The sequence below is a fragment of the Penicillium waksmanii genome, assembly GCF_028829765.1.
Source record: "Penicillium waksmanii strain IBT 27052 chromosome Unknown utg000009l:1.0-4314994.0:1.0-4318279.0, whole genome shotgun sequence".
NCBI lineage: Eukaryota > Fungi > Ascomycota > Eurotiomycetes > Eurotiales > Aspergillaceae > Penicillium > Penicillium waksmanii.
In genome coordinates this window covers 453,881-473,295 of record NW_026643255.1, presented here as the reverse complement: position 1 = coordinate 473,295, position 19,415 = coordinate 453,881, and the positions used below count along the sequence as shown (strand labels likewise).

The following is a 19,415-nucleotide window of genomic DNA, read 5'->3' as shown; positions in this document are numbered from 1 at the left end:
TATATACTCTGGGTAGTCTTGGAGTAAGTGTAGTGTAGGTGTAGTGTAGGTGTAGAGTTCTGTCACCTGTGTATATCAACTTGAATGCGGGTAGAAGTTGAACTTGAAACAGAAACTGGGGCTGTTCGGATGTTCCACCGGAAAAGCTTCGGGTTTGTTTTCGACTAGAATGCTCCAGGCAATGCAAATTCATACTTTTTTTTTTTACCATTAGTTTCATTTTAAATTGGTTACATTGTTCCACTTTCAATGTATTTAATGCAATACTATAGTAGTTCTATTACTGGGTGTCACCGAGGAATCATGATGCATTCTTCCTACTATAGTACTAGTAGTAATACTAGTATATAGTGTATACCATCGCTACGAGCTCCCCCTCAACTTAGCTGCATGCTCCTCAGCCCGTCTCTCAGCCTCGGCAGCCCCCAGCTCTTCAAAGACATCCACACCCCAGCGGAAGGGATAATTGTATCTCTCATTCTTGTCAAGCTGGTTCAGAGCCTCAAACTCGGCATCCGGAATCACAAAGTCTAGTCCGGTTCACAGGTATTAGTTGCAACCCAGGCACCACCAGTAGTATGTAGTATTGGTGAACTGAATACATTGGCAAGCTTACCTTGGAAGTTACTCTCAATACGGGACGGAGTCACACTCTTGGGCAGAACCGAGGAACCTCGCTGAATAGCCCATGAGATCAGCAAAACAGCAGGGTCCTTGTTCAGCTTCTTGGCGACTTCCACGACTGTCGGGTCGTCGACAACACTGGGATCGGATCCGAGTTAGTACAGTCCATGCACAACTTGGAAGTAAGGTGGGTCAGGGTCAACTATACCGAGGCAGGTTGTAGATATTGTTTCCGAGAGGGCTATAAGCCACAGGAAGAATGTTCTGCACCCCAAAAAAGACAAAATTAGTATCTCCTAGTATAAAACCCATTGCAGGACCAACAATCTCTTGCCAAATATATCTGGATCAGATCACTTACGCTATCCTTCAAATACTTGAACAGCTCCGGTTGGAGAAGGTAAGGATGAGCCTCGATCTGGTTCACAGCCGGAGGGATCTTGGCCGTCTTCAGTAGATCTTTGGTCGCCTGGATCGTGAAATTGCTAATACCGATACTCCGGATCTTGCCCGTCTCGACGAATTTCTCCAGAACGGCCCAGGTGTCGGAGACCGGGACGTCGGCTATTTGGAACCGCTTGGTTACTGGGTCAGTCGGGGTGAGGGTTTCGTTGGTGTGGGCGAAAGCGACGGGCCAGTGGATCTATGGATACGTGGTCAATTCATTTCCTATGGCTGATTGATAGATTCGGGGAGAATTGACTTACCAGGTAGAGATCCAAATAGTCGGTCTGGAGGTCTGCGAGGGTCTTGTTGAGGGCTTCTTCGATGTGGTTGGGGTGGTGGTGGGTGTTCCATAGCTTGCTGGTGATCTTGAAATACAAACTTGTTATTAACTTGAAACCTTGGATTGAATATTTGGAATGTGATTCAGAATGTATAACTTACGAAAAACTGCTCGCGAGGCACGCCCGACTTCTTCCAGCCGTGCCCGACCTCGTTCTCGTTCTGGTAGCATGCTGCCGCATCTATATGACGATAGCCCTTACGAAGGGCAGTCTCGACGGCAGTTTCGACCTCATTGGGCTTGGAAAGCTAATTACGCAGACAGTTAATTGTTAGCTTATACCCATGGCATTATTCCAAATCATGTTCTAGCTGATACTGTACTCACCCAGGTACCGAGACCGACGGCGGGGATCTCGTAGCCCGAGTTCAATTTAAAGGTGCGGCCTAAAGACATGGTGATTGCGCAGTGGGAGTGAAAAAAGGAAGAGTAAATAAACAGCCCGAGAGCAAAGACTTGTCTAATGCGATAGTTTTGAATTAATCAAATGGAAGGTATCCGAGGGGAGTCGTGTCTATTTATCACCCCCTCCTCCTTCGACCTACCCCTCCTCCCCCTCCACGTAGATCGGAAATCTCATCATTGTCCTCGCCGACACGCGATCCGTCGCGATTGTGCTTTTCCGGAGCTCTGGTTCCCCATCCATCGCGTGGATCTCGGAATTGATGGGTAATTTTAGCTTTGGATTGCACAATTGCCGGGCCCCTCAGTGGGTACCCTTGTACTTCCAGGTACATGGCGAGGCCGTTGGGTGCGAGTTCAGGTGCGAAATGAGTTAATTTGAAAGATGGCGCGAAGTATTACGAATAACCTCGTTTGTGCGATTTGTTTGGTTCTATTTAATAATATTCCAAGCCCTGTCTAGGTATGAAGTTGTTTCAACCCCTGGCACAACTAACCTACAAAGACCTGAATGAGCGCCTCATTGCTCCACCCACTATCCAGCTTCATACACTTCCAAGCACCTAGCACATCAATTGCCAGAACATTGGAGTTTTCCCCACCGTCCTTCCAAACCGTCTTTGGTGGGATAGGTTTCCCTAAAATCATCACCATGAAGTTGCGGTTAATATCCAAGTCCTTCAGGTTGGAAAAGTAAACACCCAGTATCCCCAATGCTTTCAGATGAATATCGAATCGCAGTCGGCCATTCTCCACTAAGAAGATATCAGAGCTCATCACTGCAGCCGCGCCTGTCATTTTTCCAAGCAGGCCTAGCACAGCCACATTTGTCAGAGCACCCTGCGACGCTATAGATCGAATGCTTCCATTCAGAGTGAAGGAATAGGTCGGATATGCCGTGAGAATCTCCCATCCCTTATCCTGCAGAATGATGGATACAACCGATTGATGGTCACCTAGATGCATTTGCTCAGTGACCTTGCCGCTGGTATGGGCGCGAATCACATATTGACTGTCGGAGTCTTTGTGGATCCCCGGGAAATCAATTAACGAGACCATGCAGGATGACTCTGCTGATTTGAGATTGAAGAGGCCTAAGATTCCACTGCCGGTCTTTGCCCAACCTGTGTAGCTTCCAACACGCAGAATCTGTCCGTCATTGTAGTCGTTGTAGACGTCAATAGTACGGCTGATGACGCTGGGCCGCAGAATTACAGTAGTGTCTTGAACGGTTGGTGCTGTCATTTGATCGAGGAGCTTCAAATCGTGCTTGCCAGGTTCGTCGGTAATGTAGACCGGTCCGCCGGAGATGCACCGTGCAGCAGCGTGGAAGGACGCGTAGGGATGGTCAGTCTGGAACATGTCCCAGTCCGGAAGGGCGTTTAGATATCTCGTGAGCAATGAGTTGTGTGCGTTACAGAAAATATGCCATGGATGAGAAGCTGGGACCTCGGGGAAGAAGTCGTCTGAGTTTCGAAGTGGAATGGTTGGCTTGTTGTTTGGGAGTTGGGAGTGGAACATGATCTGCGGAACGAGGGACATGCAGGATATTGATCGAGTGTTGAAGTGCGTAAGTGAAGCAATTGACCACGCATCTTGGTACGATGTTGTAAATCTCTTCCGGTCTTCTGGGTTCTCGAGGAGGTCGAGGAAGAATTGGGCGTCCGTTTTGACCGAATCAACTCCGACGGTGTTGAGGTAACTATAGAATTCCTCGTAGAATCGCTGGATATCATCGGGATCTATGGCAAGAATCTTGCCCCCGGGAATATTTTGTGCAATTGGGCCATTGGAGCTGGGATCTTTGACTTGTACTTCTTTGGTCTTGTACTTTCGAGCGAGGTCGCCATCAGGACTGATTCCACCCCAATACCCGAACAAGGCATGCCAAACTGCCACATGCTGAATATTAGGGTGTTTCAGGCGAATTTCGTCAACGGTTCGTTTAAGACCTCCTGGGAAGGCTTTTTCGTTTGCCTCGAACCGCTGCCACCTTCTTCTGAATTGGGACTCGCCTTCGTTGTCGAGACTCTGCCAGTTGTCGTCGATAATCAGATTCGAGATGCTGATGCCGTGAGACTTCAAAGATTCCAAGGATTGGAGAAGTTTTTCCTCCGTTAGATCCTGCCCCAGGCTATTCCAAGTACAAAATGTCAAGCCATCAAACCACTCAGCCAGCCATTGTATTTTCGGGTCTTTCTCAACAAAGACAATATCATCATCGAGAGGAGATATCGGAGACGTCTCTTCCCAATCATCCATTGAAGAGTCTGAGAATGGCTTGACCACCTTCCGCGACTCATAGATTAAAGCAGACATAGCGACTTCAAAGTCTTCCGCAACAGCAGCCAAGACATTGAATTGGGCGGATTTCGTGTTATCGTTCCTGGCCTTGATCACGACCTCGCCATTATCGCCAGACTGAAAAACCGTCAAGACATCGTTGATACCTGAAATGGCTAGCAAAACGAGATTCAGACCATCTTTGCGCAGGAAAGAGCATAGTATCGCATCTTCCGTCAAATCAAACCAGTCTCTACCATGTCGTGGCCCCAGCCACGGACTCCAAACCCGCACCAAGGAAAAGTTCCTCATTATTGAAGAAGGGGTACCGAGAAGAAGAGTACTGATTCCGGATGCTCCATTTGCTGCAGCAGACACATTTCCTGATATTGACCATAGTAGAGAACCGGGGGCCTCGCTGGTCCGTGACTCGACTTGGATATCTTGCGAAAGGTTGGTGATATATTTTGCGAGCTCTTCTTTCCGAACCTGAGAGGGGAAATAAGGTGATAGCGCTTTCTTGATTCCGGATTCGCGGGCAGTGTATACGATTTCCCCATCACCGACCGAATGATGAGGGTTTACCCATTGCCAATCGGTGTCGGGGCTTGTGCGAAAGCGCACCGTGAATTGTGCATGCCCACCGACTGAAGGGAGTTGAATCTGTCCTGTGAATATGTGGCGATAATACTTATATTCTGTGGCGTTTCCACTAAGCAAAGGCGCGGCTGACTGTTTGGTTTCGTGCAGTGGCAGCGCCGTCCAGTCTGGATCGGAGATGTTATGCCAGATTTGAGCTTCCCAGGGTTGATCTGGTAGAGATGTGCTTGATTCGATGGTGACTGTGAAGCGCACCTAGTCCAGCCTTTAATACTCGATCTTTGTTTATAGTATTATTGTACCCAAGACAGCTGATTAGTACTCACCGTATCGCCATGGTCCTTCTCCGACCGCAACTTCTTTTGGACTCTGGGGATGCTGGTTACTTGACCCAGTGGAGGGTAGCACGTCACACGGGCGAAAAGAACCATCTGGACCGGGCGAGCAAAGTGCGGGCTCTGATGTTTCATAGAATCGCCAGGTCCGATTATGGGGAGATTGGAGGTATTTCTGTCAATTTGCTCATGCATGATCGGATGGGAGGGGTAAGCTCCCAACTCTCTCGGGTGCAGAGATTAGATTAAGCTGTAGCTAGCCGATTAGCGAGCGTTGAGTTGAGAAATCGCCCAGGCCGGACCCGATAGCTGTGAACTTTGGACGAATGACAAAAGATGAAGAGGGAGAGGGCCCGGGGATCTTGTGATGTGCTGAGGGAAGCAGCGGGGAACCTTCCTCAACGTCTCGACTCTTCGGCTTCTGTGCGCTACACTGCATCCTATTTACTATCTACCTTACGATGTTCGATCTTCTTTGTTCCATGCATGGAGATAGAGTATCTGTAGCATTGCTTTTGTAGCTGAGTATTCCTTTTGCACTTCCTACTTGATTTCTAGTGGATCCTGACAGCCACCTTGCCAAAGTGCTTTTGAGCCCACTATTTCCAAGTTAGTACAGATATCCTTTTACACCCAGGAGGGAACAGTTCACTTCACTTACCATGTGTTCATACGCATCCCGGGTTTCAGCCAGAGAAAAGACCTTATGGTCCACAACAGGGTGAATATCATTGGCTTCGATCGCGCGAATCATATCCCGCATCAGCGCCTTGCTCCCAACATAAACACCGCGAACCGTGCAGATGTTGCTCAGAGTATCTAGAACGCTAGGCTGATCAGCAGGACTGACACCACCCAAGAATCCAATCACACTGATCACTCCCTCGAATTTAATGGCCTTGAAGCTTTGCTTCAGGGTGCCACTTCCACCGACTTCAATGATGTGGTCCACGCCGGCACCATCCGGGGTCAACGCGCGAGCAGTCTCGCCCCAGTTCGGGTCGGACCTATAGTTGATGATGTGATCCGCACCCAGTTGCTTGAGTTTCTTAGCTTTCTCGTCGGATGAGGTCGTGGCGATCACGATCGCACCCGCAGCTTTGGCAAACTAACCCTCACGGATATTGATTAGCCAGGCTGCTCATTGATAACTGGCCGTTAACTACCATGGGCGAAGCAATCACTTACCTGAAGAGCGAAGATGCTCACACCGCCAGTTCCCTGGACTAGAACGACCTGGCCAGGCTTCAACGGCCTTAGGTCGTACAGCGCATTCCAGCTTGTCAGAGCCGCGCATGTCAGAGTACTATTCTCAACTGGTGAGAGGTTCTTCGCAGCCTTGACAAGACCCTTCTCGGCGAAAGCGCCGTATTCGCGAATGGTGCCGTCGATTACGCCGCCTAGTCCGGTCTGTGTCGCGGGAATATCGATCGGGCCATATTGGTGACCCTGGTTGAAGAGCGTCGCAACTTTGTCGCCCTTCTTGAACTCGGTGACCTTGGAGCCGACCTCAATGACCTCGCCAGCGCCGTCGGAGCCCGGGACCACAGGGAAACCAGAAGGGAAGGGATATTTACCCTGTGTTGTGGTGTGGTGCAATTAGTTAACTGTCAAGCTGGGTTGCTCTATCGTGCTGGTATTCTTACCAAGGGAATGATCAAGTCTCGGTAGTTGAGCGAGGCAGCCTGAAGCTTGACCAGCACTTCTGATTCACCGATAGTTGGGAGGGGCGCGTCCTTGAAGGCAAGGCCGTCGAAGCCATTGTCCTTGTTCTCGACTACCCATTGCTTCATGGTTGAGGGGGCCATTGTTTTATACGACAATTCAATTGTAATTTGGTTGGATTTTGGAGAGAGAGAGAATGTGTAGAGAAATTGGCAGTTGCGATGAGTTGAGGTGGTACTCGGAGGGGCATATGAGGTCTTCTATAAATGCCCGCGAATTGACGTAGGCGATCTACCGATTATTACGTCGAAGATAGGGAGTACAGGTGGTCTAGGCTGTTCTCGGGCAGATGAGAGACCGTTCTCGGACACATTTCAATGCTGATCAATCCCGGTTCATCCGAACCCCCTGCAGCAAGCACAGTCCTAATTACAAAAGCCATAGTCCATCTAGTCTGCGCCGGTGCCTGTATCATACAAAAGGCCCTCTAAAGATGCGTAGCAACGTGAAGGAACATGAGGACATGAAGGGGTAAAAAAAAAATAACGACAAAAGAAGAAGGAAGTCGAAAGAAAAAGAACGAGATGAAGCATAGGATCCGGTCATCACCTCTCCTGCTCACCCGACCATAACCATCCATGGCTTATCCTATGGCTCATTACGTCAGGAGTATGGCGTTATGACAATGATACATTGTTAGAAAAAGGAGAGAAGGTGATCTAGAAGAGCCTCTATGTTATTTAGTACTAAATGATATGGCAATTTTACTATGTAAAATCTATTCCAATCAAATTACACGCCCGTCATGTCCACTCTTCCCCAGTTGGATGTTTTTATCTACTCTGTGTTGAAAATAGATATTAACCTGTCACCGCTGGAACCATTCGCCTTTTCTTCTCGGCGTTCGGGTTTTGAAAACTTTAAATTAGCTCTTTATTCTCCAAATATAGCGCAATTGGACTAACCTGTGCGGAACATCAAAACGTAAGTTACTCCGGAGCTTTTGCTTTTCGTTGTTACTTCGGCGGAGCGGAGCTTCGGGATCTGAAAACATGGACCCACTGGGACTTCTCTTGGTCCTGCGGTTATTGCAAGTTGCAGAATGAGAAAATGACGGCAGTTAGCATGGAATTTGTATCAATAAATTAATAAACTATAAAGCTATCGGAGAGATATTTCAAGTTTACAAGATAGCTCTGATCAAGTACAGTTCCGTAGACATTCTATACTAGCCTCGCACTTAAACTATCCCATGGATTAACGATGATCCGCTTATCGCGACAATCTCGGAGCTGGCCTGATCGCCGGCCATTTTTGGTCTCCGCGACTCATTCCTCCAATTTTCCACTGGAACGCCCTTCCTCCTTACCCATTTCACATCAATCGGTCCCATGCGACCTCGGTCAACGCCTCTTGTTCGCGCGACTTGTCGCAACGCGCCCCTACCTCGAACCGCGTCATGCGGAGCACGTAGCTTCGCCGCAGCATCGCAAACAAACCCGCTCCGTTGCGAGACCCGTCGCCCGGCTCTGTTTTTTCAACAATCCCAGTGTACACCGCAGCAGAAGAGGCTAATCACGCAACAATGGCTGAAGCGCGTTCAGGATGGCAAAGATGAGTGGGCTCGGCATGCGGAGGAGATTAACGAGGGCAAGAGGAAGAGCTTCGCGGCTCATCTGGAAGAACGCGGGTTGATTCATGATGTTGTTGGGTATGTTGTGAGCTGGAATTTATTCGGGGTCCTCTTCTGCATGAATTAATTGGAAAACAAGTACTAATTGTCCATTTCTTATCTTTCCAGAGAACGCGATTTGCTTCATCAGGTGTTCACCGAGAAGAGGGCCGGTATCTACGTCGGAATTGACCCTACGGCGCCATCTATGCACGTGGGACATATGTTGCCGTTTATGGTCCTGGCTTGGGGATATGTTTGGGGCTTGCCTGTCACCTTTTTGGTGAGTTTCTTTGGGCCTGAGAGTCTCTTGAAATGGCTGACTGACACAAAATAGTTGGGTGGCGCTACATCTCGAGTTGGTGACCCCACAGGTCGACTAAAGGGCCGCGAAAAAGTTCATACCTCGATTCGCAAGGCAAACATGGCTAGCATGCACATGCAATTGAAGAAGCTGGGCACTAGCATTGAGCAGTACGGCAGGAGACACGGTTATCAGAAACAGGCTATCTGGAGACGAGCGTTGGTCAACAACAACACTTGGTGGAATTCAATGCCTTTCATTGAGGTCCTGCGCGATCTGGGCGCCTTCACTAGGCTGGGACCTATGCTTGGCCGAGACACGTGAGTCTTATCAATGCAATTTGGCTGTTCAGTTGAACTAACAATTATATTCAGTGTCAAGAATCGGATGAACCAGGGCGATGGCATGTCTTTTGCTGAGTTCTCCTACCCTCTTCTCCAAGGCTGGGACTGGTGGAACCTGTTCCAGAAGGGTACTCAAGTGCAAGTGGGTGGATCTGATCAGTATGGAAACATCCTGTTCGGTATGGATGCCGTCAAGTCAATTAGCCGTAACACTGCCGATGAGCAAAAACGTAATCCTTTGGACTCGGAACTGGACCGACCCATTGGCTTTACAACGCCTCTCTTGACAGCCTCGTCTGGAGAGAAGTTCGGAAAGTCCGCTGGTAATGCAATTTGGCTCGACAAGAGCATGACTACCACTTTCGAGCTTTACCAGGTTAGTTTACTCGTTCCATGAAGCTTCTGTTTCGTCTAGAGCTAACTATTTTCCAGTTCTTCGTCCGCACCCCTGATGATACTGTGGAGCGCTACCTTAAGTTGTTCACTTTCATCCCCCCTACCTGAGATCGCTTCCCTCATGGCGGAGCAAAATGCCGATCCTTCAAAGCGTCTTGCACAGCACAAGCTAGCCTACGAGTTTGTAGAGCTGGTTCACGGCAAGGAGGAGGCTGATGCGGTGTCCCTCCAACACCGCCAGCTTTTCCGCCCTCGGTCCTCGACCGGCGAACCCTCGCCTATGCCTAAAACATCGAGCCAAGGTGGCAACCCCCAGTCGCCCTTGACCGGAATGACCACCCCCCAGTCCGGAAACCCATACGCCTCTCAGACCAACTTTGCCAACATGCCCAATGCCAAGGTTACTCTCCCGCGATCTTTGGTGTACAACCAGACTTTCAACAAGGTTCTGTGGTCTGCCGGCCTTGTCTCATCCAAGGGCGAGGGCCACCGCGTTATCACGAATAACGGTGCCTATGTGGGAAGCCGTCCTGGAGACAGTGGTCCGATGTCCGACGATCTTGCCTTCACTCCTATCCGGGTCTGGCCTGCCGAAAAGACCAAGGAGTTTGTCATCAATGATGATCTGATCATGTTGAAGCTGGGCAAGTGGAAGTTCAAGCTGGTTCAGATTATCAGCGACGAAGAATTCCGTGCACAGGGTCTCACTGCTCCTGGTTGGGAAGAGACTGAAGCTGCGGCTGAACCGACTGATACGACTGAGCCCACCAACTGAGGCAAAATCGGGGGTTATTCCATCTCCACTTCATACATGTATCATAGACTATGTATAATAATCCATCTGTATAGTAAACATATTTTATCAATAAAGCACCCAGCACGTTGGGCTCATGCAAGAACTACATCTCTGTAGATATCTCGATCATTTTGGTTCCGAAATAACTTGAAATGCTCGCATACCATACCGTATTTAGACACTTCGTGCTTGCCGCATCGGGTTATAAGCCTTATGATGCTAAGCGCAAGGCTCTGGGAGCCTGACCGTGCGTACAGAAATTCGCACAAACTGATTCGCTCACGTCTTTGGGCCTGATCCCTCAATCGAGGCTGTACATTGCGGCCCCCAAAGCGAGCTGGTCTAGGATCATACTCTGAGTTTTGTGATTGGTCGCCTCGTGAAGACTTGGGACACCGCGAATTAGCACATAAAAAGGAGTAGTGGTTTGCGCCAATCCCGATTTCCTCGCGGGGTGGACTATTCCTAGTAGGTCATTGACTTGCGAGATGTGAAAATTTGAGACTTGCGCTTTTTTTCCCTCGGGGTTTCTCAGGCAGCATCCGGAATCTTACTATCTCGTTTTAAATACCGATTTGATTATAGCCAGTTCATTCACCTCCAGGGCTGTTGAGGGAGATCCGTAGGGTATCCTTGCATCGGTATCCATTATCATGTCAACTACAACACACCTTGTCATACTTGCCGTGAGCGCGGCCATTTTCACGGTTCTGAAAAGGCTTTTCTCTCGCAAAAGTCTCCCGGACCTGCCTCCTGGGCCGAAAGGCTGGCCTCTCATTGGAAATCATCTGGACTTATGCCCCGATGGTCAACACCCTGGAAAGTTCTACCAAAAGCATAGGGCTATTTATGGTAAAGTAGATTGCCTATTTATTGACCTGTACGGTATTTTTAATGAGTTTAACAGGCCCTCTAAGCCGTCTGACGGTATTTGGTCAGCCTCTGATCATAGTGAATGATCGCGAAACTGCAGCCCAGCTTTTCGAGAAATCTGCTAAGCACTCGTCTAAACCAGACTCTGTTTTTGCCGATGAACTGTACGAGCGACTTTCATCTATTCTCGATTTTCCATTCCATTCTCGTCGTATTCAGTAGACTAATTCCTCATTTCTAGATTTGGATATGAAGCATCCATTCCAAGACAAGACCATGACCAGAATCTCCGTACGCATCGTCGGGCCCTAGCCAGAGTCATTGGAACAACTTCTAGTGCTGCAAAATTTGATCATCAGCTTGAAGAAGAATTTTGCCGACTCATGTGAAAAATTCTCCATAAACCTGATAAGCTATCTGATTATTGCAAAAAGTCATTTACAGTTCGCGCCCTTTCCATTCTCCGAGAGAGAAAATATGCTGACTTTTCTTCTCCTTAGTGCTGCAAAATTTGATCATCAGCTTGAAGAAGAATTTTGCCGACTCATGTGAAAAATTCTCCATAAACCTGATAAGCTATCTGATTATTGCAAAAAGTCATTTACAGTTCGCGCCCTTTCCATTCTCCGAGAGAGAAAATATGCTGACTTTTCTTCTCCTTAGTGCTGCAAAATTTGATCATCAGCTTGAAGAAGAATTTTGCCGACTCATGTGAAAAATTCTCCATAAACCTGATAAGCTATCTGATTATTGCAAAAAGTCATTTACAGTTCGCGCCCTTTCCATTCTCCGAGAGAGAAAATATGCTGACTTTTCTTCTCCTTAGTGCTGCGGGCTCCTTTGCTCTGAAAATAAAATATGGGTATAACGTTGAACCCCACAAGAAGGACTATCTTGTGAAACTGGCGGAGTTAGTGCTCGGTCAGTTTGGAGAAGCAATAGCCCCAGGGAAGTTTCTAGTCGACCTTCTTCCAGCACGTAAGTTTCAAAGGCTCTTCCTCGGTACATTCCTTGTGGGGTAAACCTAGGATCCAGTGAAATATCTACCTAGCTGGGTGCCGGGTATGAGTTTCAAAAAATGTGCTCGATACAACAAGGAGTGCATGGCGAAGCTGGTGGACTTCCCCTACGAGTTCACGAAGTGACAGATGAGGCACAAAAACAATGAGTCTTCCGTTGTATCGGCATGTATCCAAAATAGGGAAGATAAAGATGTGATCAAATGGTCAGCGGGAGCTATCTACGGCGTAGGAGTGGATACGGTAGGATCTAGATCAGACTTGAGTGATTCCAAGTGACCGAATTGACTCGTTATTAGACCGTGGCTTTGCTTGAAGCATTCTTTTTGGCAATGATGGCTCATCCAGATATACAACGCAAGGCGCAGGCTCAGCTTGACAGTGTTGTTGGCGAAGACAGGTTCCCGACAGTGGCTGACCGGCAAAATCTACCCTATATCGATGCAATATTGAAAAATACTATGCGCTGGCACACGCTAGCGTTAGTTATACCGAGGAAGTCCGATGAAGATGAGGTGATCCACGGGAATTTGGTGCCCAAGGGCGCAACAATTGTGGGCAAATATCTGGTATGTATAGCCAAGCACCCCTGAATCAACAGTAAGATTCGGCTTCTCATTGATGAAATATAGGGCAATGAACAACGGTCCAGAGTTCTATCCCGAGCCAAACGAGTTTCGACCGGAGCGGTTTCTCCCAAGTGACGGGCACGGGAATATCGCTCCTAGCTCGGCGGAGAATACCTTTGGTTTCAGGCGTCGAGTCTGTCTGAGTCGGATTACAGCGGAAACGCCCCTTTTCTTGGAATCTCCAATGCTCTCTTCGCGTTCAACATCGAAAAGCCCGTCAGAGAAGATGGAAGCGTGGTTGTGCCTGGGATAAGTTTCACGCCGGACTTTATCAGCCGTCCTGTTCCCTTTAAATGCTCATTTACCCCACGCAGTGAGATTCGCCGGGGGCTTATCTTGAATTTCGAGAAGGAGCACCCATTCCCTCTAAGCGATGCCGATAAACTGACTGTGGCTGTGAAGGCTGCAGCTGAACTGGGGAGTAGTTAGTGTACAGCACAGGGGTTGTTTGAATGTTTCAGTCTATGCCCGATAAATTCGCTTCTTTTCCACCAATGCATTCATTATTCAACGTGGAATATTCCACGCAAACTCTGCAAGATTCCGCCCCAGACAGCAGAACAAACGGGGCAATCTCAACGTCTTTCAGCCTTAATTGTAGGAACTTCGGAGTCTCGGGACGTAATGACCTGTTCCTCAAAATGTGGAGAGAATCAAGACCCAGCCCGCCTTTTCAGCCCCGCCACTGCGAGATTACCTCGCGTAAGAGAGAACGGTCTCAGCGAATCCGCAGCCCGTGTGCTGTCTAGCCCTACAATCGGCCAGGGACCACTAAGCTTTTCAGCTCCACCTATGACGTGTCTTGGCGCACGACTGGCCAGGCAGCCAAGATTAAGTATACTAGTTTGTTGAGCATGTGGTTTTCCCCTATTTTATTGTAGGGGAGAGTGATTAGGCGACTGATCTCTCTTCTTCTCCTCTGATTCTTTTCTTTCCACTTAATTACTACTACTAGTGCCAGTACTTCAACCTCCAAACTCCCTTATTTGAACTTAGCTGCAATTTTCTTTGAAAAAAAGACTCCATTATGTTCGACGCTATCAAGAACTGGTTCTCCCCGGCCAATGAGTCGGCCCCTGAATCTCAGTGGGATGCCCGCACTGTCCAGGTTCAGCAGCCCAACAGCCCTGCCACTATGAACGAGGCCGTCAGCCAGCAGCCGGTATGCTCTACCATCAAGAATCATCAACACTTCTTGGACAGGAAAATATTGACGTTTCACAGCAAGGTCCTGAGGGAATGAGCCAGGTCCACATGCGCGGTGGTGGTGAAGGTGAGGATGTCTGCTGTGGAGTGTAAGTACCTTTCTATCTTCAGGGCACCCGAGGCGCCGGATGCTACCGGGTAGTCCCGTCAATGGCATTGTTTACTGACAATAATTATTCAGCTGCGCCGGTCTCTGCTGCTTCGAGTGCTGCGAGTGCTGCTGCTAGATTTGGAAACTCCATTTTTACGGGTCGCTTCTAGTACTCTTCAGTCTGTTTATTATGAGTCTTTTTTGTCCTTCGATTCCGAAATTATGAGCCAGTGCACTGTGGAGCACGGTTGTTTATATCCGAGTTTATTTCAATGTGAATACAATCCCATTATAGTGTAACGTTCTTCTATGGGTACAATATTATTGTACTTTTCTTCCCAGCGTTCTCCAGGCTCATCACCCTCAGGAACTCGGTGGGGTACAGGGGGCTCGTGGGTTCCAGCCACTTATATTATTTCGGCAAGGGTGGGCCTCCGTTTCTAATGCATAAATATCGTATCGATGTAAGTCAAACATTGCATAGTAGATTATAGTAGCAAGGAGCGGTCATATAATTACCAATTATCCGGAATACTACCTCGATGGTGAGCGGGCATTTTCTCGTAGCTAGAGTATAGAGAGACAGAAGAGCCACAGGAGCGAACTGGAGATGTAATTGCCAGGGTATAAGAAAGTCAAAAAGTCGACAGAGTATCGCTGTGCTCGACTCAAAATTCTGACTGTTTAAGTTGTTCCCTGGATTTTATCTGGCTTCGGTTGCATTTGCGCGCTGCATCGGTGATGACGAGTGTACCCAGTGGTTTGAGTGGCTTTGCATGTCTTTGGGATACATTTCTGGCCAAGCTGAATGAGCGTTCAGCTAGTCGTCAGAAGGGAGTGAGATCTCAGCTTTGCATTTCTCAGTCCCATGCAGTGGCGTGTTCTTCTTCCAGAGGTAGTCAGAAAGGCGACGGAATAACTTGAAAACGAGCAGATGTTTAAGTTGCAGGGACGAGAACTTGAATTTGTGAGAAATAAGCCCCTCTGAGTGATAGAGGTATTTTTCGAAACTTGAACCAGCCCTTTCCAAATCGAAGGTTCTGTCTCGAGGGCATACAGCAGTACTCCGAGTCTGTAGCCACGTTGGCAGTCACGACCGCACTGTTCCCTACTACTACTAGTAGTATTCACCACTGGAGATACCGTTCCAACCTTTTTACTAATAGCCCTTGAGTATTGGGTAGCACCCGGTCATATTCCAAGGTTCAAGGATATGTTTCTGATCATCCCTGGCCACCTGGGCACCATTGTCCTTCCACCCCCATCCAAGCCTCAAGGTAGAACCCGATCCCAAACTCCAGGGCTCTCACTGGCAAAATCAAACAAGGTCTACTTTTAATGATCAAATTCATTTCAGATCATCAAAATTTGGAGTTGCATAGTGCTTACATATGTGGAGGTGAAGATAGTTGGCGGCACGTGCACCCGTTTGTACAAGACCGCCTTCCCCGATCGCCTCTGTAATTTGTAATTTGTAACTCATCCCCGATGTCCACGTCCATGTCCACAATTAAAATGGACGAAATGAGTCAAACCGCTAGTACCTCAGCCACGAGAAGCAATCACATTGACCAGAATCGTCCGTTTCCCTGTGATCAATGCTCAAAGTTATTTACGCGGAGTGCAAGTACCCCACAGCTTCCTATCTTCTTTGCCGAGCTCTAACCCGGATCTGCAGGAAAACCTTCAACGGCATAAGCGCGCACGTAAGTCTGCATGAATTTCGCTCTATGGAAACCAATCACCAACTTGAATGTTTACAAGGTCACGGCGGCGCCTCGCGCAAGAACTTCCAATGTAGCAGATGTCATGCCCGATTCTCTCGAAGGTCTTGTTTCCATTCTCTTCTCTCACACATTGCAATAAACACTGATAATTTTGTAGCGACGTATATAAAAGACATGGTAATCGTTGTCGCGCTACAGGACTCACACCTACAGATCAGACATCCCAGCCGCAGGTGCCGTGGGAGGCCATGTCGGGTATGCATACCCCTGAGGCAAGGGAGGGCATACCATCACCATCGACCGCCAGCCGCAACCCAGCCGAACGTGTTATGACCGACGCAGCTTTTTGGGAGGACAACAGTACATTTGCTACTGACATTCACCAGAGTTACTCTTCTTCCTCGCCGAGGTATGCTCCCCTTTAACCTGATTTGTTTTAATTGCCCCCGAGAAGGCTGGCTCGTCGATTGAAATTACATGTCTGACAATCGGAAATTAACGCACAGTAACCACGCTAATGGTGAAGAAACATACGTGAAACAGTATTTTGAGCATTTCCACTCTTCTTTCCCTTTATTGCATCGACCTACCTTCACACTGTCCTCGACACCGAAACTACTGCTGACGGCCGTGACTGTCATTGGGAGCTTATTTTCTCCCAACTTGTACGATCATGAGGAAACCCAAGCTCTCGCACACTGGCGTCAAGATGTATGGCAAAGTGGGCAGGAAGAGCTTCAGCAAATGGTAAATGATGAAACCCTACTATTCTGTCTTGAGGGCGATAATCTAATCAAGATTGAAACAGGTGTCCTCAAATTGTAGTGAGATCAGACAGCCTTGGGTCATGCAAGCGTGGCTTCTCTATATAATCTACGGGGTATACGCAAGCGAAGCAGGCCAATTCCAAACCGCGAAAAAGAGGCTTCGGCAACTCATCGATGTTTGTATCGTCTTCTGCAAATTCATGTCCCCCTCGAGCTAGGCTTACCTTTGATATAGGCTGTGCACGAAATTGGCCTGTTCCAACAGGGTATCGCTATGCCAGATGCCCAGTTTTGGATGTACCAAAGTGATTTCAACTCACCCAGAGATGAGTCGCAAACTCTCTATACCCGGTGGACGTCCTATATCACCACTGAATCGATGAGACTGTCGCTGTATACCCTAGTCTTCCTGGACTCACACACATTTTCACCTTGCAATTCTCGACCCTTGATGTCACCGATGGAGCTTGGCTGGGAACTTCCATTTCCTATCAGTCTATGGGAAGCCAAAAACTCTCATATATGGCTTCTGAGGTTCAATGAGAACTTCGGACCTTCCACCTTTTCAATGGCCAACAGTCTATTACACGGGCCACGCGGCCTGGGAACGGCCTCTCTGACCGTTGCTACTCAGCAACTTATGACCCAAACACCGGACTCAGAGCTGTTAGCGGCGCTAGAAGCATCCCCATTTGCTGCATTTTACGTTTTGACGAATATCGGTGCTCTAGTACGAGACTTTACGCGATGTTACTATCAAATGCCGCCAAGTCCGTCCGATCCGAATCCATTCCATATACTGACCCAGGCTCAGAACAAACAAGTACACACCGCGACAGAAGCAATCGCGAAGATTGTCAAGAAGCAGGCTTACACTGGCGACAGCCCTCAGTTTCTCTCCTATGGAGAACGAATGAGCTCTTTCTCTCTTCTATCAATATTAGCTTATGTCGCCCGGATCAACTCTTGATAGCAGGCATTGTGGATAACAGCTTGATAGCTGGGATGGCTGCATCCACTCACCTAACCCAAGGGAACCTTGTCACGATTCGGCGATCAACACCTCTTGTGCCTCATCATGTCGGTGGCGACGAGGGAATTGTGGCTCTTCTGAAAGATTTATCGGTCGCATTGTCCAGCATATCCGGAGAGGAGCAGGATAAAGTGGCACGTGAAGCTCCATGGGTCACTGTGGCTAGTTATGGTGTTTTATTATGTGTATGGGGAGCGCTAAGACGCGCAAGCAGTGACATTCGCCATCATTTGGACACCTTCAACGAACTTCCAATCACTTCGGAATCCTGCATGTTGATCTACAACACCCTCATGGAGTCAGCCCTCCTCCATTACCCCACCGAGAATGATCGGGTCACACGAGACCCCCGCTTGTGGACCATGGATCGAGAGGCTTTCGTTAGTCTGCTCGATGAAGGCGAGTCATTATTCGTCAATTTGATCAAGGCATTCTGTCAGCGGAGATCCTTGTGGGGAATTGGACCTTCGATGCTGGCTGTGCTGGGCGAAATTCCCGGTACTGGAGGAGCCGAGTGAACTGTGGAGTGCCAAGGTTGTTATCACAGAGTGGACGAGCGCCACTGGTAGAAAGTGGACAGCGGCGAAGATGCCGAGTGGAGCTCCACACGCCAGTTCGGGCTCTTTATCGTTATAAACTCGCAAAACAGCGAGCCGCGAATAACGAACGGTAAACTACCTATAGCGGTCAAAGCTTTCGGGGTTTTTTTTCATATCGACTGCAATTCAAAGAGCCAGAATGACATCATCCGCATTGAGAGTTGGCTGGGTATGTTATGCTCCCATAGTTGGTTGCCCATCTGCTGATTGGGATAGTATGGCCTCGGGTCGATGGGGCTAGGAATGTCGCTCAACCTCCAAAAATATCTCAAGAGCAACAATCTATCGCCACTTCTTTACAGCAACCGCACTTTGTCAAAGGGTAGTCTTCTTCGCGATGAAGGAGCCGTACCCGAAGAGAAGTTCGAAGATCTCGTCCAAAATTCGGACGTTATTTTCACAATGGTAGGAAGGGACCTTGGTTGCGACGTGATGTGCGATGTATTGACGAGGGAAAATAGATCTCCATGGACGACGTCCTAATCGAACTGCTAAACAAGGCGTTAGTCGCGGGCGACGCATTGAAAGGCAAAATCTTCGTAGACACTTCTACTATTCATCCAGACACGTCGGAATGGGCCACATCGCGCCTCAGTGAACATGGCGCAGCATTTATAGCAGCTCCAGTTTTTGGTGCTAGTACCGTGGCAGCCGCCGGCAAGCTGATTTTCGCGGTTTCTGGACCTGCTAAGGCAGTTGAAACAATCAGACCACTTCTCAAGGACGTCATGGGACGCAGTATCATCAACATGGGGAAAGACGTGCGGAAATCCAGCCTTCTCAAAATATCTGGGTAATCACTCACTCGACTTTTAGAAAAACCATCAACATTGAGCTAATTTACTCTTTTCTAGAAACATTCTTGTGATCAGCTTCATGGAAGTGATTGCCGAAGCACAGGTATTTGCCGAAGTCACAGGGATTGGCAATCAACAGCTGGAGGAGTTCATTGGCAATATGTTTGGTCCTGTACTCGAAAGCTACTCAAAGCGTATCACTACTGGGGCGTATGCACCGCCGTTGGATACATCTCCCGGGTTTGCAGCGGCTCTTGCAAGCAAAGACATGAAACACGCTCTATCCATTGCTGCCAGTCATGCAACTCGTCTTCCAACCCTCGAAGTTGCATCAAGCCGTCTTACATCAGCACGAGAATATGCTGGTGAATGCTTGGATAGTTCAGCCATTTATGGAACAGGGCGATTGGAAGCGGGTCTACCTTTTTGGAGCGAAAAGAGTCGACAGGGAAATTGAGCTTTTTTG

The 19,415-nt window shown here is 48.4% G+C and overlaps 9 protein-coding genes across 9 annotated transcripts; 6 read left to right on the top strand and 3 right to left on the bottom strand.

Annotated features, from left to right (window-relative positions):
- Positions 1-363: 363 nt before the first annotated feature.
- On the bottom strand, positions 364-1,807 carry N7481_010535 (uncharacterized protein; the record flags this gene model as incomplete). The annotated part of the gene is made up of 7 exons (XM_057269754.1): positions 364-530; positions 617-762; positions 833-888; positions 986-1,267; positions 1,332-1,436; positions 1,513-1,659; positions 1,739-1,807. The coding sequence occupies 7 exons, from the start codon at positions 1,805-1,807 to the stop codon at positions 364-366; spliced, it is 972 nt and encodes a 323-aa protein (XP_057116928.1).
- Positions 1,808-2,305: 498 nt separating this feature from the next.
- N7481_010534 (putative raffinose synthase protein Sip1) lies at positions 2,306-5,226 on the bottom strand (the record flags this gene model as incomplete). The annotated part of the gene is made up of 2 exons (XM_057269753.1): positions 2,306-4,951; positions 5,023-5,226. The coding sequence occupies 2 exons, from the start codon at positions 5,224-5,226 to the stop codon at positions 2,306-2,308; spliced, it is 2,850 nt and encodes a 949-aa protein (XP_057116927.1).
- Positions 5,227-5,585: 359 nt separating this feature from the next.
- N7481_010533 (zinc-dependent alcohol dehydrogenase family protein) lies at positions 5,586-6,839 on the bottom strand (the record flags this gene model as incomplete). Its single annotated transcript, XM_057269752.1, has 4 exons — positions 5,586-5,630; positions 5,693-6,139; positions 6,220-6,609; positions 6,678-6,839. The coding sequence occupies 4 exons, from the start codon at positions 6,837-6,839 to the stop codon at positions 5,586-5,588; spliced, it is 1,044 nt and encodes a 347-aa protein (XP_057116926.1).
- Positions 6,840-8,087: 1,248 nt separating this feature from the next.
- Positions 8,088-10,187, top strand: N7481_010532 (tyrosine--tRNA ligase MSY1; the record flags this gene model as incomplete). Its single annotated transcript, XM_057269751.1, has 6 exons — positions 8,088-8,407; positions 8,498-8,651; positions 8,706-8,992; positions 9,047-9,392; positions 9,449-9,475; positions 9,522-10,187. 6 exons carry the CDS (start codon positions 8,088-8,090, stop codon positions 10,185-10,187), a joined length of 1,800 nt encoding a protein of 599 aa, XP_057116925.1.
- Positions 10,188-10,861: 674 nt separating this feature from the next.
- On the top strand, positions 10,862-11,303 carry N7481_010531 (cytochrome P450 oxidoreductase; the record flags this gene model as incomplete). Its single annotated transcript, XM_057269750.1, has 2 exons — positions 10,862-11,093; positions 11,116-11,303. 2 exons carry the CDS (start codon positions 10,862-10,864, stop codon positions 11,301-11,303), a joined length of 420 nt encoding a protein of 139 aa, XP_057116924.1.
- A 581-nt stretch (positions 11,304-11,884) lies between these two features.
- Positions 11,885-13,158, top strand: N7481_010530 (uncharacterized protein; the record flags this gene model as incomplete). Its single annotated transcript, XM_057269749.1, has 5 exons — positions 11,885-12,059; positions 12,117-12,222; positions 12,283-12,343; positions 12,400-12,669; positions 12,829-13,158. 5 exons carry the CDS (start codon positions 11,885-11,887, stop codon positions 13,156-13,158), a joined length of 942 nt encoding a protein of 313 aa, XP_057116923.1.
- Positions 13,159-13,756: 598 nt separating this feature from the next.
- Positions 13,757-14,077, top strand: N7481_010529 (uncharacterized protein; the record flags this gene model as incomplete). Its single annotated transcript, XM_057269748.1, has 3 exons — positions 13,757-13,891; positions 13,933-14,024; positions 14,047-14,077. 3 exons carry the CDS (start codon positions 13,757-13,759, stop codon positions 14,075-14,077), a joined length of 258 nt encoding a protein of 85 aa, XP_057116922.1.
- A 1,547-nt stretch (positions 14,078-15,624) lies between these two features.
- On the top strand, positions 15,625-18,071 carry N7481_010528 (uncharacterized protein; the record flags this gene model as incomplete). The annotated part of the gene is made up of 7 exons (XM_057269747.1): positions 15,625-15,653; positions 15,705-15,732; positions 15,791-15,854; positions 15,967-16,008; positions 16,140-16,162; positions 16,756-17,411; positions 17,465-18,071. 7 exons carry the CDS (start codon positions 15,625-15,627, stop codon positions 18,069-18,071), a joined length of 1,449 nt encoding a protein of 482 aa, XP_057116921.1.
- A 220-nt stretch (positions 18,072-18,291) lies between these two features.
- Positions 18,292-19,406, top strand: N7481_010527 (NAD(P)-dependent oxidoreductase; the record flags this gene model as incomplete). Its single annotated transcript, XM_057269746.1, has 4 exons — positions 18,292-18,321; positions 18,369-18,557; positions 18,614-18,945; positions 19,007-19,406. 4 exons carry the CDS (start codon positions 18,292-18,294, stop codon positions 19,404-19,406), a joined length of 951 nt encoding a protein of 316 aa, XP_057116920.1.
- Positions 19,407-19,415: the final 9 nt, after the last annotated feature.